Source organism: Quercus robur, chromosome 8 (genome assembly GCF_932294415.1).
Source record: "Quercus robur chromosome 8, dhQueRobu3.1, whole genome shotgun sequence".
NCBI classification, from domain to species: domain Eukaryota; kingdom Viridiplantae; phylum Streptophyta; class Magnoliopsida; order Fagales; family Fagaceae; genus Quercus; species Quercus robur.
In genome coordinates, this window is record NC_065541.1 from 67,530,093 (window position 1) to 67,551,714 (window position 21,622).

Sequence of the window (21,622 nt, forward strand, 5' to 3'; positions counted from 1 at the left end):
TTTACAAATGGAGGGGTAGACCTCTCAAGAACTATATTTGTTTATTGTATTTTCATCCGTACATGTGCCTTGAGGCTTTAAATAGAATCATGTACAAATATTTTCTTCAATGAATAAAAATTTAGGCCCCAATAAATGTAATTTGTATTTTTTTTTTTTTTTTTTTTTTTGGTTAAGAGCATTCACATCAAAAGTCTCAAAAATTTTATCATTTAACATCTTGAGAGAGAGAGAGAGAGAGAGAGAGAGAGAGAGAGAGAGAGAGAGAGAGAGAGAGGAGAATGAAATTTGAAATTTGAAAAACTTAGGATAAATAAACTTAAAGGAACTGGCCAGACTATTGAAATTTGTGAGGGTATTATGATTTTAAGATGTTACACGTGTCCTATTTTGATTGGAAAAGCTCACCAAATAAGTTGCAAACATGGAGAGAGTGTCCCATAAGATACTTTCTCCTTCAACGCAAAGAGAATTAATGATTTGAGAATAAATAAAAAATAAAAGATGCATGGTTAGACTGTACTTAATAAGTAAACAAAGTACAAGTGTACAAGTAGGAAATGTTTTAAATTGGGCCAACTTGACCCATTGAATTGCCATTAATTTGTGGTCTATGAATCTGATGAGCTTGCCCATTGTGGTGATGTACAAGTACAACAAACTCACCCTACTTACATCTAATTCTTCTATAGATGCCACATCACAGCTTAAGTGGCCTAGCCCTAGTGTCAGCCATGTACAACAGCATTCATGCTTATAAGTTATGACACGACTTTTACATTTTTTGGTTATTTTTTGTAATTATTTTCACTTTGTGACCCTTATATTATATATTATATATATATATATATATATAAATGATTCATAAATGACTTTCTTCATTTTAGAAATGGGGGGTAGACCTCTCAAGAATAGTATATGTTTATTGTATTTTCATCCATACATGTGCCTTGAGGCTTTAAATAGAATCACGTACAAATATTTTCTTCAATGAATAAAAATTTAGGCCCCAATAAATGTAATTTGTATTTTTTTTATTTATTTATTATTATTATTTTTTGGTGTTAATAGCATTCACATCAAAAGTCTCAACAAATTTAGCATTTAACATCTTAAAATTTTATTTTATTTATTTTAACAACTCATTTTATAATACACCTAACATTAAAGGTTTTATATTTTTTACCACTTCATTTAAATATTCTTTTTTATTATTTCTTTATTTTTCAATCTATATTTCTTTCTCTCTTCCTCTCTGTCTCTCTCAATCCAGCAAACTCACACAAACCATCTCAACCCAACAAACCTATATCCACCACCACCAGAAAAAAAACACCAGCCACCCTTACCCATTTATCTATCCAACAAACTCACACTCTTCCATCTCAACCCAGCAAATTACACCCACACCCACACCAACTACCACCGGCCACACCCACAACAATCACTGCCACCATCATCATCTCCCACAACCACAACTATAACCACCAAAATCAAAAGCCCAAAACCACAACAACATCCACCACTGTGCACGCCAAAAGTGTAGTTGAGGGGCCAGTCCTCACTTGGGCTCACAATCTATTTGAGATGTGAGTTTTGGATTTCCTACCTTGGGTGGCTCCTTACACAGAGGCCCAACAATGTAACCTCACCTTCTAAATTCCTATCCTTTCTCTCTTGCTTCTCCTAGTGTTCTCACTCTTCGCCCCTTGTTCCCTCTGGTAACCTTCCAACCCCCTTTTCTCCCTTGGCTTCTCATATTTATAGCCCAAAATTAGTAGGGGAGTTATGATTACTCTTGTGGTGAGTGGCAAAGGAGGTCCAATGTTATTAACCTTGAGTGGGTGTTTAGTTGGAAGTGGGGGGTAGTAAGAGTGGCATTCAAACTAGTTCCCACATTGGAATATCTGCCCGACAGCGATACTCTCCAAGGCAATACCGAGCATCTAGGGACTCACCTTCCCGGGAAATTACCTTCCCCGACCAGGCCGGCGTTGGTCGGCAGGGTTTCACCTTTGCCGCTCATTCTATAATGGCTTCATTACAATTTTTGAGCTTTGAATAGGTGTCAAGGCTTGCTTGGGCTAAGTTCGTAGGCCCAATAGAACACACAACCACGCACGATGCCCCAAGGCTCGAGGCCCAACAAGTCCAAGGCCTTGTATGCGTGGCATCATTGTGATGGATTTTATAAATAATGGTCATGAGGGGGAGTAGCACCTGTACAACCACCAATTAGAAAAACAAAAACAAAAAAATCAAATATATGCAAGACCATTGGAATTTAAATCAGTACTAAAGAAGGAGAGGAAATAGAAGGACAAATCCAACATAGAACCCAAACCTAAACCCACAACGATGATCAACACACAATGAAAAAATCTTCGAATGGAGTCAATTTGAGAGCAGGATCTACATGCCGATCTCCACACTAGCGTTGATTTGGAGTAGAGAAAAAAAAAAAAAAAAAAAAAAAAAAAAAAGAAGAAGCTTGATGTGAGAAAGAGGGAGATGGAGAGGCAGAGAAAAAGAGAGAAAATGTAGAGAGATCAGAAAGAAAGAGAAAGAGGGAAAAGGGTAGAGAGAATGAGAGATCAGAGGAAAGAGAAAATATTAAAAAATTATAACATCTTGCTACAGTGCGCTCTCATTTTTGAGAGCGCACTATAGCAAGATGTCAATTTTTTTAGCATATGGTATCTTTGATGGAGTGGATTTTTGTAGTTATAAATGCTAAAAATAGCATTTTAGCACTTATAGTACCCTTGATAAGAATGCTCTAAAGAGATAATACTTTAGGGATGCTCCAATTAAGGTTTTATAGAGATAGTATTTAACCCAAAGGCTTAAACTTAATAAGGGTTTGGACTCATTTAGAGCATCCACAACAGTGGAGCTAAAAATTTAGCAATTTAGCTCTACCAAAAGTTACTTTATCTATTTTACCTACGCACATGCTGCAGCAGTGGATCTATTTTAGCTTTCAACACAATAAAATAATATAAACATCACAATAAAATAATATAACCACTACAATAAAATAATATATCCCAATACACAAAAAAAACATTTACAGTAACAAAATCAACCGCCTATATAGTCAGCCACAGCTACAACCACAGCCACAACCACCACCACCACCAATTCACAGCAGGAAAAAAAAAAAAAAAAAAAAAAAAAAAAAAAAAAAAAAAAAACCCAAATCTCCAATTTTTTTCCTCAACCCAGGCCAAACAAAATCAACAATCACCAATCACAAACAAGCATAACGTCAGCGAGCTGGGTCGGCAGAAGGGGTGGGTCGGTGAGCTGGGTCGACAGAGAGGAGAGTGACGGTGAAGCAATCGGCAGCTTGGGACGGTAAGGCGATCGGCGACATGGGACGGTGAGGCAATCGGCGATCGGTGGCTTGGGACGGTGAGGCGATCGGCGATCGATGGCTTGGGACGGTGAGGCGATCCGCGGCATGGGAAAAAGGCAATCGGCGATCGGTGGCTTGGGACGATGAGGCGATCGACGATGAGGGGAGAGTAACTAAGAGATGATGAGAGCTTAAGAGATTGAGAGAGTTTTGGGAGAGGATGAGAGTTCAGTGACTGAGAGAGAGAGAGAGAGAGAGGCACGGAGTGAGAGAGAATTAAGTAATTTTTTAACGGATGGGAAAGAATAATTTTTTTTTTTTTTTTTTTTTTGCTTTCATGAACAGTGCACATCTATTTATAGATGTGCACTGTAGCAGTGGAGCTAAAACTTTTAGATTTAGCTCCACTGCTGCAGCAACCTTTTTGTGTTTGTGGAGCTAAATTTTAGCATTATACCTATATAGCACCACAATACCACATCCACGTTAATGGGAACTTTATTTTGTGCCATTCTTCTTTGATCTAGCATTATTCACAATACCGCACACATCTTACCATAATGACTATCTCTCAAGTCAAGCAAAGAGGATGTATGCACAATTCTAATCATTGTTCATAAGACATTTCGAAAATCCTATGGATTAATAATGTGGTTGATAAAACTATGGTTCTACAAATTACGACATGTTCTTCAAATCTATTGAGCTCACTACTCAGATGTCCCCAAAATAAGTATTAAAATAATTTTTTATTTTATTTTTTTATGAATGAATAATGGGTAGAAGGAGGTGATTTGAGTTGACATCTTCCACCTAAGTGTGATCATAGTAACAATCTACCTATTGGACGGAGCACGAGGGAGCAATTTATCAGGGTAAATTGCCAAAAATAATAGAAAATTTCTACAACTTTTAAAAGTATACATGCGATCCAAAGGAGGAATTGGACTTGGTAATCGGGACCGAACCAAACTAGATGCGATAATTCATGAACCGAACCAAGCCCAGTCCAAGAGCAAAAGTTGATTAGATTAGGGGTAGGGCAAAAAGAGTAATCGAGATTCGAGAGTCGAGACGGAGTCCACTGTCCATGCTGAGTTGTAGAAGTAGAACAACATCTCCATTGAGGATGCTATTGCAGCTATCACCATTATTATATTGCTCTAACCCTAATTTACTACTCTCTCCATCTCCAATTTCCAGAGCCTCACAGTCTCACCATCCCCACTTCTTATTCTGCAACAATAACATTGATCCTCTCTCAAGCTCAAGCTCAAGCTCTCACACTCAAAGCAACATGACTGGCATTTCCAGATGCTTCTTCTCTGCGCCCATCATCGAACCCAATGATGACCCTGACCCTAACCCGGAGGGGGAGGATTCTCAATCCCTCGTCGTTGTCTCCTTCTACAAGTTTGCCGATTTTCCCGACCATGCCCATATGCGAAAACCCCTCAAGGACCTTTGTCAGCAACTGGTACTTTATTCTCTCTCTCTCTCTCTCTCTGTAAAAGGATTGTCTTTCTTTCTTTGCTTTCAATGCAAAATCGATTGCTTGCAACTGACCCTTTTTTTTTTTTTTTTTCTGACTGCTGAGTCTGAGAATGAATTCTAACTAAACCCATTTGATTGTTAGGAGATAGCAATCTGATTTTATCATGCACTTATTAATTATTATTGATTTCCTTAGAATGTCTACCATTTGCTTTTTATTTTCAATAAGGAATCCATGCCCCCACAAACTCTACTACTTACTTTGGAATGGGATCAAGCCTCAATTTGTTGAGTTGAGGTGAGCTTTATAAAGTTTGAGACTTTTGTATTGTTGGCTAACCAGTTAGTCATAATGTCCGGACTTTGAATGTGTTCTCTATTTATTTAGTGCTTGGAAATTCACAATGCTAGTGCCTATTGCTGGGCCTGCCAGTGCCAACATCATTTGCAATTTTGTTTTCCTTTCTTCCTGTATTGTATCGTATGCTATATGACTTGTCATCTTTACTTAGTCCAAGTTGTGCTTCTGACCTTGTGTACTTGTACCTCACCAAGCTGATGCTTTTCAGCGTGTTTCAGGTGGTATTATACTTGCACCTGAAGGAATCAATGGCAGCATTTGTGGGACGCGGGAATCAGTGGAGAGAGTTCTTGGATTTATCCAAAGTGATAACCGTCTAAAGGAGCTAAGACAAGTGGAATCACCTGTGAGTCCTGAGGATGAAGCTATCCATCATGGTCATGGACACTCTACCAGTTCTCCTCTTGCTGCAGGGGAAGATGCACCCTTCCGATGGGATCATGTGAGGGTCAAGTTGAAGAAAGAGGTATTTTTTTTCTCTTAAAACTAAGCCTATGCATTTTCTTTCTCACTCGTTGTATAAATTTTAAGGCACTCTCATTATCATGAACAGTATGAAGTAATTCAAGAACTTTGTTTATAAGGTGATTTCTTATCATTGGTCTTTATCTTTTTTTGAAGCAGATTGTTACTCTTGGAATGCCTTCTGTATCACCTATCGAGAAGGTTGGAACATACGTGAATCCAAGGGAATGGAATGCTTTGATCAGTGACCCCAATACAGTGAGTGATCAAAACTTTATTGCAGTTGTTTACCCTGTAATTGGTAAGAGGATTACAAATAATGTTACTGTCATTTTCAACTTCTTTACAACTTTGACAAATACATGTTCTACTTATTATAGTTTTTGTGAGAACAGCTTATCCCAAAGCCTCATTTTTTTATTGATAAGCTAAATAGCACCTGGCTGAATTAGGCCCCTAGCCTTAGAAAATTCATTGCTTTATGTTTTCTTGGTTGAATTGAAAAAAAAAAAAAAAAATCTGATAAAGGTGTTACAAATCTCTGGCTAGTTCTTTTTTTTTCCCCTCTCAGAAAACAGATGTAAGATTCGTTGGTTATCTGTTCCGAAACAAACAGTTAAAAGGTTTGGAGTTGTCATTACCTTTGAGAAAGTCACAACAGAAATAGACACTGTTTTGGGTTAAGTTCTGTTATCTGTTATACACTTATACCCATCTGACAGCATCAAAGCAAGGTTTCTTGGGTAGAGGCATGCAATAATTATCATATTTCCTGTATTATTTGTGTAGTGTAGAAGCTCTAGAAACTTTTTATGTTAAGTAACAGTTTTTATTGAGATATAGAGGCGTGTAGAGAGTATACAATAGGTATACCCACGCTTAAACTCTAAAATTACAATGATCAATCAAATTTGATAAATTTGTAAAATAAAATAATCTTGATGTGGTCATCCAATCATACAAGGATCTGAAAAACAGAAGTTTCACATCTTAAATGTCCCTTTCACAACTCTCAAAGCTTCTAGTATTCAGTTCTCACCATATGCCAAATCAAACGACGAGGAATCACCTTCCAAATTTTTATTTTTCAATGTTGGCCAAAGTTGCCTTGCCAACAAGCTTGCAAATCAATTACACCTTTAGGCATCACCCACTAGACCCCAAATAGGCTGAACACCATAGTCCACAGGACAATGGAGGAGTAAATAATCAACTCCCCATTTCCTTTGTACATAAGACACCAATGTAGCACAACAATATTACTTTTTCTTAATTTGTTTATTGTTAAAATTCTCCCCAATGCTGCAGTCCACAAAAACGAAAGCGACTCTAGTACCTTTGGCTTTCAGATGCTCTTCAAGGGGAGATGTGAACTAAGGTACCATAGTAAGATTTGACCTCAAACCCCTTTTTTGCAAATGCGGTCCAACGAAGCTTATCTTAGTCGTGCTTTCTACTATCTATATTCCAAAATTTCTACAAAAATTTCAAGCACTGAAAGTCATTTTGATTTATTTTTAGGATTGAAATAAATGTTAAAATTAAAATAAGAAATGTAAACACTATATGGACATATAGAGTGGTCACAATTGAAATTTGAAGCTTTCATTTTGTATTAACTTTGCATGTGTGAAGACTGATCTGACTGTATTTAATTTACAGTAAGCAGGCATAGCGATAAGTGTTGGGACTTCCATTTGCATACATATTTTGATTTTAATCTTGATTTTGTTAAACACATATTTAGGTGGTGATTGATGTGCGCAATGACTATGAAACCAGAATTGGGAAGTTCAAAGAAGCAGTTGGCCCATGTACGACAGCATTCCGGGAATTTCCATCTTGGGTGGAGGATCAGTTCCAAGTTTCTGATACAGATGATGAGCATTCAAAGGGGAAAGAGATTGGGCCAAATGGAAGCACCAAAACACAAGAAGAGAATCCAGAGAGAAAAATGCCTCAAAGGGTTGCAATGTACTGCACAGGAGGAATAAGATGTGAAAAGGCTTCAAGTTATCTCCTCAGCAAAGGATTCAAAGAGGTGATTCTGTTTGGAAGATCTATTTTCTGCCAGATTTCTAATTATTTGTTTTATGAGTTATTATACAAGGGTAGATATCCTGTGACCATAATGATGCCTTATCTGGTTATACATTTACTTCTGAACTTTGGAAACGTATAGTAATTGTCAAGTTTCTATCATTTGAATGCATCACCAAAATGCAATGGATGAAATATGAAACCAACATGTTCCGTGTCTGTACTGTCTCTAGTGCATTGGAGCTCTGGATGCAGGCCAAATCCAAATATTATTTGGGAAAAGTTAACGGATACCCTAATGGTATTGGTTTAAGAAATATTTTTAGAAACTTTTTATTAGAAAAGAAAAAAATAACTAACTTTTGTTATAACTTTTTATATTTCCTATGAAAGTGGTATTAAAACTTTCTTGAAATGGGCCATGCCCTGAGGGCATCTGTTAACTTGACCTATGTTACTATGTGCTTTTGTTTTGATCCATCCACTTGTTATAAACCTTTATCTTTTCGTTTTTCACTTGCATAGAAAAAGCTCATAATATCATTTGTTGGCAACTTGCCATCACTTTATTTCTTAGAGTAACATAAAACAACCATCTGTTACTGCAGTTTTTATTTGACAATTTTACATATCTTCAACTTTAATTCTTCCCAGGTTTATCATTTGGAAGGTGGGATTTTGAAATACCTTGAGGAAGTACCAAAATCAGAGAGCCTCTGGGAGGGCGAATGCTTTGTGTTTGATAAGCGGGTCTCAGTTGGGCATAGTTTGGTACCGGGAACTTTCAAGCTTTGCTATGGGTGCAAACAACCAGTGAGTGATGCTGACATGGAATCCCCTGAGTGGGAGTATGGAGTTTCTTGTCCATACTGTTACTCATTGAAATCTGATGAAGAGAAGGAGAGAGCAAGAGCTCGACAAAGGCAATTTGAGGCATGGGGCATCATAGGTGGCCCAGACAAGGGTCGTCGACCAACATCAAGTCCAGATGGTAATAGGATTGAGAGTTCAACTTCTACCCACCTTTCTGATTCAGCTTAGCTAGTGCAGAAAATGCAGTTTGAGAGAATTTTGTGTTGGAAATTTTGGTTGTGTTAGAAAAAGTTTTTAAGAACAATGAATTAATGTTATCATCTCTCTCTTGCATTCTGTCTAATTAGTTGTCTTTACTGTATGCATAGAGGGTTTTCCCCTATTTATTTCTTATGAAAAGTGAACTAATCCCATGATACTGGGTTATAGAAAGCTCTTTGGATTGGCAATTGGTTAGGTGATTTTTTAGTGTAGATACAAATATAAAATGCAGTGCAAGAAGGAAAATGTCATATCTGTTTAAGTGCGTTGAGTGAATTTATGCCTTTGCATCTGCTTTGTTCACATTTGGCAAGAGAAAATAGAGCTGCGGAGAAGTGTGGGACAACTTTTATCACAATATTATAAAGTGGTATAATGTGAGTGGTAAAACTTGACCTAGGGATAAGTCAATATAAAAGTGATTGTCCACTATTCAAAGTTGTGTTTACCATATGAGAAGGTCAAAGGATATAACAAAATTTCACAATATTATCACAACACCCTTGTTTTTGAGTTGTGGTCGGTATGTCTATTGAGTTGGAGAAAAGTTTAGGGTATCACTTTTATCACAATTTCTAAAAAGCTTTAATCACAATTTTATAAAGTAGTCTAATGTGAGTGGCAAAAATACAATTGTGAGTGGTGGGTCAATGTAAAAGTGATTGTCTACTACTCATAGTTGTAGTATTTATCATACGAGAAAATCTAGGGACAAGAAAAACTCACTACATTTTTATATCACCAATGTTTTTTTTTTTTTTTTTTTTTTTTTTTTTTTTTTTTTTTTTTTTAAGAACCATTGTTTTTTTTAGTTATGGTGGGTATGTCCATTTCTCATCAACTTTTTAGTTTAGTTTTTGACTTATGATGTTTATATATTTTTTTTAAACTCACCTTTTCTCACTTGAAACTTTTTTAACATATAAGTATAATTTAGTTTACTTCTAGTTAAAAAAAATAAGACAATCCATAAAAAGCCAAATAAGTTAAATGCCAAATAGACACTTAATACGAATCGTATGGATAAGTTTAAGCTTGTTCACCAATAAAATGAATCAAAATTGAATATATAATCTCATTTATTGATAAGTTTTAGCTTGACTCGTGATTGAAATAAAATTAAATAAATTATAATTTCTAATAAACATATATCTTACAAAACTTTTAATTAATCAGGAATTAGAATCCCTTATCTAAGTCAAATGAGTTTAATAGTTTACGAGTTTGTTTGAGATCCGCTTATTTTACTAAAATTAAATTTTTTTTTACTGAAAGTACAGTAAATAAAGGTAAAAGTTAGTTGAAATAGTACAGTAAGACTCATGAATAGTATCAAAAAGTATAATAAGACTTATAAATAATAGCAAAAATAAATTGAATAGTAAAATAAATTAACAAAAATAATTTTTACAAAACACGCCCTACATGTATTGAATCTCAAGCTTAAGAAGTTGATATTCAACTTAAGTTTGAGTTTTACTTAATTCGTCTTCGAACAAGATTGTACTTGTTATTGAACCGAAGTGGAATATTCTAAACTAACAAAACTCGGGTCCTATGCAAAAAAAAGAGAGTTGAAAGGGTGACGTGGTGGGTCCAATGAAATGAATCCAACATTTTCTCCGAACTTTCTCGTCCTCCAAAAAGAATCGAACGGTGTAGAATTTATGAGATGAGATCCATAAGACATTGATTTGACTTATTTCTTATGTGAAAGGTGGAAGGTGGAGAAGAGTGAGAGACAAAGATTGTTGGATTGAATAGAAATCAAAGAGGGAATTTATTAGGCTTTTGCAAATCTAAAGAAAAGAGAAGAGAAGAGAAGAGATGGCAGGAATGTTCAAGTTCCTGAGTCCTAGGGCTCCTCCCCAGCCGATTGACATCCAAGCCGCCGCCTTGTGGGGCGTCGCTGCCGTTACCACCGCTCTTTGGATCGTCCAGGTTCCTTTTTTTTTTTTTTTTTTTAATTTATATATTTTACCTTTTATTATTTTGATGATTTAGAGCTGAAAACTGTTGTGGCGAGGCGAAGGAATTTTGGTGTTACTGCTACTGCTACTTCTACTTGCTTTGCCAGCATATCTGATCATTTTGTATTTTCTGCCTTTTCTCACACTATTATTGCTTCACCTTCGATTTCTGTGATTATTCGTGGAAAATAATCGATGGGTTTCATTTTATATTTCTATGTTTTATATGCATATTCCTAGAATTCTTTTCCAAGGTGTTATTTCCTTCGATTTAGTTAACCTTATTTCACTCATAAAAAACACACCTTTAACGTTGTTGTTGGTTTCTTTTGTCCCCCTTGTCTTTAGTTGTTGGTATGCTCAGTTTTGGAGTTCATAATATACACACGGACACACATCAAATTTCTTAGGCCTTCGAGCATGAGCTTATTTTTCTGAGGGTTGGGTTGTTCACATGTAATTGGATGCTGCCCGTATTGTGTATTTAAAAGGATTTATTTGATGCGATATGTTGATAAGTACTAGCTTATTGTTGCTTCTGAACTTGTTTGCATTTCTAGATTCTATCTATGTTAAGATGAAGAAGTGGAATTATCATCAAAGAAGAATAAGAAGAGAACATGTTTGCTTCTTTGATAAGTAGAAAAGAACTTGTTTGTTACAAGATTGATAGTGCTGAATGCTGAAGCTAAAATAGTTGGGACTAAGATTGCGTAAAGAGAGTTTGTTAGACACAATTCCATAGCTGCTTAACATTTTTTTTTTTTAATTTGATAGTTGGGGGAGGGGGATTAACATATAGAGGATTTAAATAATTTTTATCTTTATTTTTTCCAAAAAAAAAACAAAAAACAAAAAACAACTTCCATTGAATTATCTAAGCATTGTCTGCTACAGTTGATTCTGTGTTTTCTAAGTACTAATGCCACTTCTTTCTGAAATATTTCACAGCCGTTTGATTGGTTGAAGAAGACCTTTTTGGAGAAACCAGCGCCCGAAGAGAAGTGAACAAAGATGTCAAAATTCTGGTAGAACTTTCTAATAGTCTTATGATGGGTTGATGAGGAGAGAATAGGGGAAGTTGAAAATATTTGATCTGAATAATGTAATTTGACTTTCTAGTCTAATGTTGGTTTCATGTTGAGGTTTTTCTTTCCCTTGATTCTTGCAAATCATATGATAAATTCTGGCTCATAAATTTAACATTGCTCTCTCTCTCTCATTTTTAGCTCTGCTCTGCAATTGTGGACATTCAATGCGTACTTGTTTGATAGTTCTCTAGTTTTATAATACCAAACTCAATCTCAAACTGTTCAATGCATACTTGTTTGATAGTTCTCGACTTATATAATACAAAATCAATCTCAAACTGTTCAATACTGGTGAGACTCCTAGAGTGCTGTCTGACAGGTACCTAGCTGACCAGAACGTTCCAGTTACTTCCTGAATTTATGATTTTTTTTCGAACATTCGATGTTTCATGCCTGTTTTTATTTATTTCTTCCCCATGTTGTCATTTGCATACGATAGCAAGACTCCATAATGCACAGATCCATTCTCTTTTAGTTTTTGCTTATTTGAAGGCGGTCTATCCATGCCCTTCAATAATTTTTGTACAACGACGATCCCAGGCCTTTTACACATGAATATCATGTTTTTAGTCCACTGGAAGTAGGAGTTTTTCACCAACCAAAAATAACAAAGAAAAAAATGGGGGAAAAGGGACTCAGGTAAATCATGAATAACAAAATTTGGGTAGAAAATAAACGCAACTTAACAGGTTTTGCCTTTTCGGTGGCCTGTGGTATTTGGTAGAGCAGAGGTAGAGCTGGTGAGGTTTGGACTGGTGTAAATGGTAAGTGGCGCTAGGTGGTTTGCTCGTCATTGTTAGGTGTGTGGATGATATCATGGTACGTACCAAAAACGGGAAGAAAAAAAAAAAAAAAAAAAAAAACAATGTCAATATATAGTAGAGAAAATCTAGCACTACAACTTATCTTACAACTTTGTTACAACTGTGACGTGACAGAGTGTGAAATGATGGATCCATGTATTAGTGATAGGTAATCACTCATAGTTTATTACATAAGAGTTGTAGTAAAAAGTTGTGAAATAGTGTGTGATACTAGAACTACTTTATATGGAAGGCAAATTTCTCTGCAATGGCACTAGTACCACGCCCATTTGCCTCAGCAACTGTCCTATGTGGCAGATTGAGTGGTGGAGAAAAAATGACTAGTCCATGTGACAGAGAGTCAGTCATAGTCTATTACATAGGACGATTGTGGCAAACTGTGTGTATAAGTGTGTGTGTTATATTAGCATTATTGATTTTTCTAGGATGTGAATATAGAAAGCAAATTATATATTTTGGATGTCCAAAATCATTGTATGTTTTATTTTATTTATGCTCCATTTGTTTCAACATTAAAATTTTCTAGAAAATGAATCATTTTTCAAAACTCATTTTTTAGAAAATTATCTCATTTTCTTATATTTAGTAGCAATCTTAAAATGACTCGAAAAACTATCCCTTAACCTTCCTTAATTAGTATGACATGAGATGGAATTGTTTTTTAGATAATTTTAGTGGAAAACAACTCTATCTCATGTTAACCTAAATAAGAGAAGTTCAAAAATAGTTGTCCTTTGACCATTTTTTTCTTATACTACCAAACATAAGAAAACACAACAAAATTATCTTCACATAATATTTCTGTTGAACCAAATGGATTTGTAATGTAATTTTTAGGATAAGAAGTTTCTCTTTTAGTGGAGACATGATTCAATTCAAGTTCTTTATTTGATGGCACGAGACTCTAATAATTTACTTGTGGATAGATAAAACATGAATATATATTTAATAATAGTTAAATACACTATTATTGGTCCGTAGAGTTTAACCAACTATTTTTGCTTTTAATTTATAAGATGATTCAACCAAACCCAAAAAAAAAAAAAAAAAAAAAAAGGTTATATCATCACTTTATTAAATACACTAGCGATGGGCCCGTTTGGTAACGTTGTTCTAGTGAAGTTATTTGTATTTTTTGGAAATATGTGTGGGTGAAAAAGTATGTGGAAACATGTGTAATATTGTTTAAAAACTAAAAACTGAAAACTGTTACTTAAAATGTCATACCAAACAGCCCCTAAAAGAGACCATTTTTAAGTTGTTCTTTTGTTCTGTTTTATTTTATTTTATTTTTAAAAAAAAGGGTTTGTTTGAAGCTAAAATTGATCACTTTGAGTTAGGAATCAAAATCAATCACATTAAATTGTTAGGCTCTAAAAGTAATCACTTTTAAGTATTTTAGGGACTAAAAATAATTACTTTAAGTTTGTTAGGAATTTCCGAATTACAAATGATTACTTTAAATATCACAGATTAAAATAAAATAATTTTAATTTTAATTCCTTGTGCATTTATCCTTAGGAATCAGCAATGTTTTGGATTTATGGAGTTTTTTTTTAGTGAAAAACCGAAAAAAAAAAGGAAAAAAAGAAAAGAACAGAAGGATTTATGATAGTTTGAAAATTGTATTTTGAAGACAAGATGTTATATTCAAAGTTTCATTTTTATATTTAATGATGTATTGTAAATATGATTTAATCATTATGGAAAATGAATAATGTTAAAATTACTATTAGTTCGATTTCAAAATTTTTTAAAAAGTCCGAGATAAGGAGAATGTCATTAGTGCCCCGTAAATGACATTAATATTATGAATAGTGATATGAGTACTACAAATTTTACTTTATCAAGCTTACAAAATGACGTATCACTAATTATAAAAATATAATTTAAATATTCAGTTATGAGGTAGTTAAAGTCTACCAATCACATTTAAATTTTATATAATAAGATTTGTAATATTTTTAACATTTTTTAATATAATATATATATATATATATATATATATATATATACACAAACACGTATGTGTTTGTAAGAGTTGACATATATTATTTAGATTTTTACCCAAAAAAAGACATATATTATTTAGTAAAAGAGCATGCAGTAAAACTATGGAGTATGGAGTTTAATCTCTTATCTAGAAAGAGAAACAAAAAAGAATTAGGTAGGAATTAAAAAGTAATTTCAGACAACACAGTGTGTAGTACAACAAAGGTAGGCTGGTACGTGGCAAAGAGACTTGGAAAGAGAGCAACCAAAAAAAGGCAGGCCTACAAGTAAAGAGGAGTTGTAGTAGGACTAGGACTAGGAGCAGGAACGGAAGACCATTTCCAAAGTCATCTAAACACACAACACAACACAACACAACACAAAAACCCAAAAGTATTAACAGAATCAATCTGATCCCCTAAGCTGAATCAAACATCTATTACACGTGTCTCAAAATTCAGCCCTTTGATCTGATTACTCTCATACTATCGCCCCCTTAAATACCAGATAAAACCCCTCCCCCCGGCTCTTTCTCGTTTTTTTTTTTCTCTCCTTGGTCCTATATCGCATTACACTACACAAACACAGGCTAGGTATTAGGGATTAGGGATTTCTCTCTCTCTCTCTCTCTCTCTTCTTTTTGGGTTTCTGAAAAATCATCAGAGAACTGGCTAAATTCCTCACCTTTCCGATACCTGATCTAGGTATGTTTATTTCACAATTCTTCTCAATTTTTTAATTTTTGTTTTTTCTGATTATTTGAATCTCTCTTTGATTATTAAATTTTAAATTAGGAATAGCAAAATATAAGTGCAATGGAGAAAGAACTGGTGGAATTTTTCGAAGCGGCGAAAAAAGCAGCGGACGCAGCTGCATCCGAATCGGCGGACGGAGGAGCCGAGGAAAGTCGGTGCCTTGATGCTTTGCAGCAGCTCAAGAATTTTCCTGTCACTTATCAACTTCTTGTCTCCACCCAGGTAACTTTTTTTCCCCTACTATATTATATATACATTGTTTCTTTAATTTTTTTTTTTTTTTTTATAGGTTGTTACAAATTATTTGTAAAACCAATGGAATTTGGGATTTAGGGTTTTTTTTTTTTTTTTTTTTTGGTTATATGGGTTCCAGTGAATCTAGAAGCTTTAGTTGAGTAATAAAGCGTTCTGTTTGTTGAATGGAATTGTTGAATTTTTGAGCTTTGGATTTTATCTATCAATTTATATATATATATATATATATATTTTTTTTTTTTTTTTTTTGAGCTTTGGATTTTGTGATTTTGTGACATATCATTGCTAAACTTTAAAATTTAGTCCATTGTTCAACACATATCACCAAAATATATATATATATATATATATATAATTTTCATTATTCTAAGATGCTTTTGGAGGATTGTGTTGCTACAAATAGTTTGTAAAACCAATGGGATTTTGGATCCTAGCCAACCCCAAAGAACTTGGGACCAAGGCATGCTTGTTGTTGATATGGGTCCAGTGAATCTTAAATCTATAAGCTTTAATTTACTAAAGCGTTTTTTTTTTTTTTTTTTTGTTAAATGTAGTGTTAAAAGTTGGAGCTTTGGAATTTTTCATATAGAAAATCTTGGTGGTAGTTGTGAAATTATAGTCAAAACCAATGCACAAAGCTTCCCCTTTTGCAGGGTCTAGATGAGGTGATTGGTAGTTGTGAAATTTTAAGAACATAAAATTCAATTGATTGTAGAACAAAAAAAAAAAAAAAAGTTTGAAAGATCAAATGTTGCTCTGGGTCTTTTGATTCATGATATATTGACAATGTGCCTACGTTAGGTACACATTAAAATGCTTAATGCTTTGTATTTTAATTTTAATTTCAATGACACTGAATGAGTCAACATGCTATAATCATTTTTGAGCGGGTAAAAAGTTGTGACACAAGTGATTGGAAAGGCGCTTTTCTGTTTTTGAAGAACTCCATAAGAAAATTTTGATGTTTGTTTATTCTTTTATCAATTTTGTTATCCACATAATTAATGATCATTCAATGATCATTTGAACAATTTTTAATTTAGATGTTTATCTTCTATGTTAGGTACACATTAAAATGCTTAATGCTGTGTATTTTTATTTTTATTTCAATTACACTGTATGAGCCAACATGCGATAAGCATATTTGAGTGCGTAAAATATTGTAACACGTGATTGGAAAGGTACTTTTATGTTATCAAAGAACTCCATGATAAAATTTTGATGTTTGTATATTCTTTTATCAATTTTGTTATCCACGTAATTAGTGATCATTCAATGAGCATTTGAAATTTTTTTAATTTAGATGTTTATCTTCCTACATCACATTTTTATGAACTGCCTATGGATTTTTACTTTGGTCTCCATATGCTTGATACATGGCCCTTAACCAACTAGTGTTGATTATAAACTTGGATGGTACTCCAATGGCTCTAAATATTAAAAATATCTAGGCAAGGGCCATTGTCATATTTAAATTTTGGTCAAGTGGTGGCACTGGTGTTGGAAAAAGTGCACTTAATGCACAAGGCACCTGGCCTGTAGCGCATTTTGCCTCTAAAGCGAAGCGCATTTTCAAAAAGTTCACCTAGGATATAATTTTTTGGAGTTTCAATTAAGCATGAAACATGCCTTTTGAGCTTTTATTTTTTCAAAAAATAAATTAGTTATTAAATGTGACCCTGAAATCTTAATGGTATGATATATACCTTGATTTGTTATACAAAGATCAATATTGTGGTATGATATAATACCACATAAGCTCACCCCTCAACACTACATTACAAATTCTAGAAGAAAATAAACATATCAATGGGGGAACACTCAATCTCAACACTACACAGCAAGACAATCGAGCCAAAGACAAAGCCCCCTTTTTCTGAATTGCTGCTTAACTCTCTCTCCTCTCTTTAGTTTTATGTTCTCTGACCAAATTTCTGCTTAACTGTCTCTCCTATACTTGACCCAACATCTAGTTCCTTTTTTTCGTTCTTGGTATAGCCCTCTTCCTTTTCTTTTCTTTTATTTATTTTTATTCTTGGTCATTGTATTTTGTCCAGAAACTCAGTCCTGATCCCCCTATCTTCTTCTTCTTCTTCTTTCAATGATCTTTGTAGTTTGGTCCCAACATACTCTTCTTCTCTCCCCCCCCCTCTTGATCTTTTTAATTTATCTTGAAATTCATATCCCTTCCTTTTTATAAAATAAATAATTCACTTGTGCCCCAGAGGAAGTACAAATTTTGTCATGGCAATCAATTATCATGGTTATGTAAATTTTGCAAAACATGAGAATTATATAAATTGTTATATTTCCATTTTATATGATTAGTTAATTACTTGATTGTCATATTGTCCATTATAATTGTTCCCCAATTTCTTTCGTCAAATTTTAAAACGTGTTCTTTACTTCAATCAGGCACATGCTTGCGCTTTGTGCCTATACTCCTGGAGGCCTTTGTGCTTCATGCTTTTACCAACACTAGGTGACACTCAATCTACATCAATGTGTCTCTGTGTATATATATATATATATATGCCTTTTTGCCTCTCTTTTTTCTTTGTTTGGTTTGAGAAGCATTTGGGATCTGGTCCACAAGGTGGTTCCTGTAGCAAGAGCTATTTGGTCAGTTAAACTATGATTTCTACTTAAAAGAAAAAATAAATTTAAAAAACTTCTGGGTAAGTTCTGCATTCAGAATTTTGTGGTTTCTTATATGGGCCAGAATAAAAACTGCTAGAAAGTAGAGACTATAAGCATTGATAATTATTTTTATTACATTCACTTAATTTCCTTTATCAAAGAGATCCCACATCTGTTTCATTTATTCTACCATTTCGCATTGGGTTATTTTCATTTTGTTTCATGCAAACAAAATTTCAAAACATGGATACAGAATCACATCTTCCTGTATTTTCTAGTATCTCTTTTTAACCAAACAATATTCAATATCCTGAAGAGAATGATGTCTTCCTTTATCTCTTGTCATGAATTATATTATTTGCTGCAGTTATTCTTAATCAGTCCTTTCCCTGCCCTGGTGAAGCTCTTGTCCATATTTGCAATTAAGTCCCATTGTAGATTTTGGTTGAAGCAGTCCTGTTTTCTATCTGGAACATCTTTTGATTTCTGACATTGTCTCCTCAGATATGCCACATATGGCAAAAAATTGATTGCATTCCAATTGTCAATGCTGTGATATCATTTGAAATGTTCCTTCCAGATGGGGAAGAATTTTTTGGGGGGGGAGTGGGGGGGTGGAATTTAGCTCCGTTGTGTTTGATGTGGTGCATTTGGAGGGAATGCAACTAGCAGACTTTTGAGGACTTGGATAGATCCAATGACCAGTTGCTTGCTCTTTTTCCTAGTTCCCTTTTGATTGGTCTAAGGCTTGGGGCTCGCATCTAGTGAATCTTTCCCTTTGTTCCTTAGCTCTCTTTTCCTTTGTAATTAGTTTTTTCCTCTGTTTTTGCTTCTCTGTTTTTTTGTAATATATGCTTTGTGCTTCTTTGCATAGAGTAGTTTTTTGAATATACATCTTTCTTACTTATCAAAAAAAAAAAACCACCCTTTTTGAGTTTTATGCCTAGGAGTTTTGTTGATTTATTAGATTGCTGAAAGGGATGTTTTGGACAGCATTGCAGCATTGACATTTGGGTTGCAATTCCTTTGTGTGCCTTACGTGTTGTATTTGTATTTGTATTTGCAAAGAAAGAAATGCTCTTAGCTTTGAAACATGTGAGAGTTTTGTTTTGGATCTGAAGCTTGTTTCTGTGCTCCCTATATGATTGGGCGGTTACCACTAATTGCTTGCTTTTCTTTTTCCTATTTGTTGGAATTAATTGATCTTCTAAATTTTAGATGCTAGTTTTACATTTTAAGGTGTTTCTCTTGTATACATCCCGTGTTATAGGGTTGCGGCTTTTGCTCTTTTTAAATAATATTACTTATAAAATGAAAATCAAAATATTTTTTAAATGAGAAAAACATTTGATGATTGTAGGAGAAAATTTTTGTTTCTTGCATAAATCTATGCTTGTTTATGCTGCAGTGCAGTAATGCCTTTGGTTTAATTATATGCAAAATTGGATTTGAAATTGGTTGTCTTTCATATGAAAATCAGGTTGGGAAGCGTCTTCGACATCTCACAAAGCATCCTAGGAAGAAAATCCAATCATTTGCTTCTGAACTGATGGAGATATGGAAGGATATAGTTATAAAGGAAACAAACAGAAACAGAAAAAATGAAAGCTTGGATGTTAAGGATTCTGTCAAAGTTGAGTCTGTAAGTGCAGGGACTCCCAAGGCTGAGAAGGATCAGAAGCCCTTTTCTGTGAAGGTTGAGAAAGTTTCGAAGGCTGAAAGCATCAAGGTCGAGAAAATTGATCGAAATGGTACACCAAGCTCGGAGAAAGTTTCAATGTCAGTTGGTGTCAAAAGAGAGAGAAAGGTTAGTGTAGATGTTGTCAGGATTGAGAAAACTGATTCAGCTGAAAAAGTTAAGTTTGAACAGAGAATTAAAGAAGAAAAGCAAGCTTCTGGAGTGAAGAAACACTCACTAGTCCATGGTGCTCCCCCAAAGCTGACATCAATGGTTAAATCTAATGATTCCGTTCGGGACAAAGTACGAGAAAGTCTTTACCAAGCTTTCTCTAAAGTTTCTAATGAGGCTGATAATGATGTTAAGGATGAAGTGAATGCATGCGATCCTATTAGGGTTGCTGTTTCTATAGAGTCTCTTCTGTTTGAGAAGTGGGGAGGTTCTCTAGGGGCTCAAAAGGCCAAGTATAGATCCTTAATGTTCAATCTTAGGGATGGTAACAACCCAGATTTTCGGAGAAGGGTACTTCTTGGACATATCAAACCAGAGAGGCTTATCAACATGAACACAGCAGAAATGGCAAGTGATAAGAGGCAAAATGAGAATAAAAAGATTGAAGAGAAAGCATTATTTGACTGTGAGCGTGGAGGGCAACCCAAAGCAACAACTGATCAATTTAAGTGTGGTAGATGTGGGCAACGCAAATGCACCTACTACCAAATGCAGACACGGAGTGCTGATGAACCTATGACAACATATGTAACATGTGTAAACTGCAATAACCATTGGAAATTCTGTTAAGTGTTGGGTAGCCATTCTTTATTGGATAGCCATCATCATGAGAGAATTTATGTAACTGCTCGTGTCATGGTGTTTATGTTTCAGCACCTAGTGTTAGTAGTCAAGAGTCTGAAATTTCAGTGAAGAACCTTTATTTGTAGAATTAAAATTTTATTTTATTTTTATTGATGTTATTGTAGGTGATTTAGATTTTACTTTGTTTGGATGCTGAAAGTTTTATTGGAGTAACGCGTTTTATTTGGTAAACATCATTTCATGTTTTGTTACTAGTTTGGATGATTGGCTATGATTATGGTGGAACTCTGAGGTGGCTAGTCTCTTTCAGGTCAATACAATGCTTTTATTGATATGGTTGCACTTTGGGGCGGGGGGTAAATGCCCACGCGTCTTATTTTATTTCTGTGATTAGAGATTACTACTCAAGATGTACTTATTAATCAATCAATCTTTTTGCATGCATTGGGAAGTTTGCTGTTACACACTGATTGGAGATTGGGTAAAACAATAGATAAGATGGAACGAAATAGTAAATGGTTATGAGGATGGAATCATATATATATATAAATCATAAATAGGCATTGGCAATTATTATTAGAAGATGATTGATGATACATGGATGGTGTAGAATCAGATTTTGATGACGTGAGGGTGTGTATGTTTTTCTTTTTCCTTAAGGGCCTGGAAAACTCTGGAACTACTATCAAAGATTTGAGCCCTTCGGTTGTAGTCAGTAGGCTCTATACCTTGATCTTCTCCCATAATAGCTTCGCTTTCCAAACACTCGAGCAAATCCACCAGTCCCCTCCTCTCTCCACACTTGT

General features: G+C 34.5%; 2 protein-coding genes across 2 annotated transcripts; both read left to right on the plus strand.

The window, feature by feature from the left end:
- Positions 1–4,386: 4,386 nt before the first annotated feature.
- On the plus strand, positions 4,387–8,877 carry LOC126697876 (rhodanese-like domain-containing protein 7). Its single transcript, XM_050395012.1, has 5 exons — positions 4,387–4,838; positions 5,425–5,682; positions 5,841–5,939; positions 7,429–7,722; positions 8,376–8,877. Exons 1-5 carry the CDS (start codon positions 4,452–4,454, stop codon positions 8,760–8,762), a joined length of 1,425 nt encoding a protein of 474 aa, XP_050250969.1. The 5' UTR covers positions 4,387–4,451; the 3' UTR covers positions 8,763–8,877.
- Positions 8,878–15,059: 6,182 nt separating this feature from the next.
- On the plus strand, positions 15,060–21,047 carry LOC126697879 (transcription elongation factor TFIIS). The gene is made up of 3 exons (XM_050395017.1): positions 15,060–15,376; positions 15,467–15,649; positions 19,803–21,047. Exons 2-3 carry the CDS (start codon positions 15,488–15,490, stop codon positions 20,799–20,801), a joined length of 1,161 nt encoding a protein of 386 aa, XP_050250974.1. The 5' UTR covers positions 15,060–15,376; positions 15,467–15,487; the 3' UTR covers positions 20,802–21,047.
- Positions 21,048–21,622: the final 575 nt, after the last annotated feature.

Coding starts and splice junctions, on each gene's coding strand:
- LOC126697876 (XM_050395012.1), top strand. CDS start 4,452: ATGCTGAGTTGTAGAAGTAGAACAACATCTCCATTGAGGATGCTATTG. Junction 5,683..5,840: donor GGGTCAAGTTGAAGAAAGAG/GTATTTTTTTTC, acceptor TTTTTGAAGCAG/ATTGTTACTCTTGGAATGCC. Junction 5,940..7,428: donor TGATCAGTGACCCCAATACA/GTGAGTGATCAA, acceptor ACACATATTTAG/GTGGTGATTGATGTGCGCAA.
- LOC126697879 (XM_050395017.1), top strand. CDS start 15,488: ATGGAGAAAGAACTGGTGGAATTTTTCGAAGCGGCGAAAAAAGCAGCG. Junction 15,650..19,802: donor AACTTCTTGTCTCCACCCAG/GTAACTTTTTTT, acceptor TATGAAAATCAG/GTTGGGAAGCGTCTTCGACA.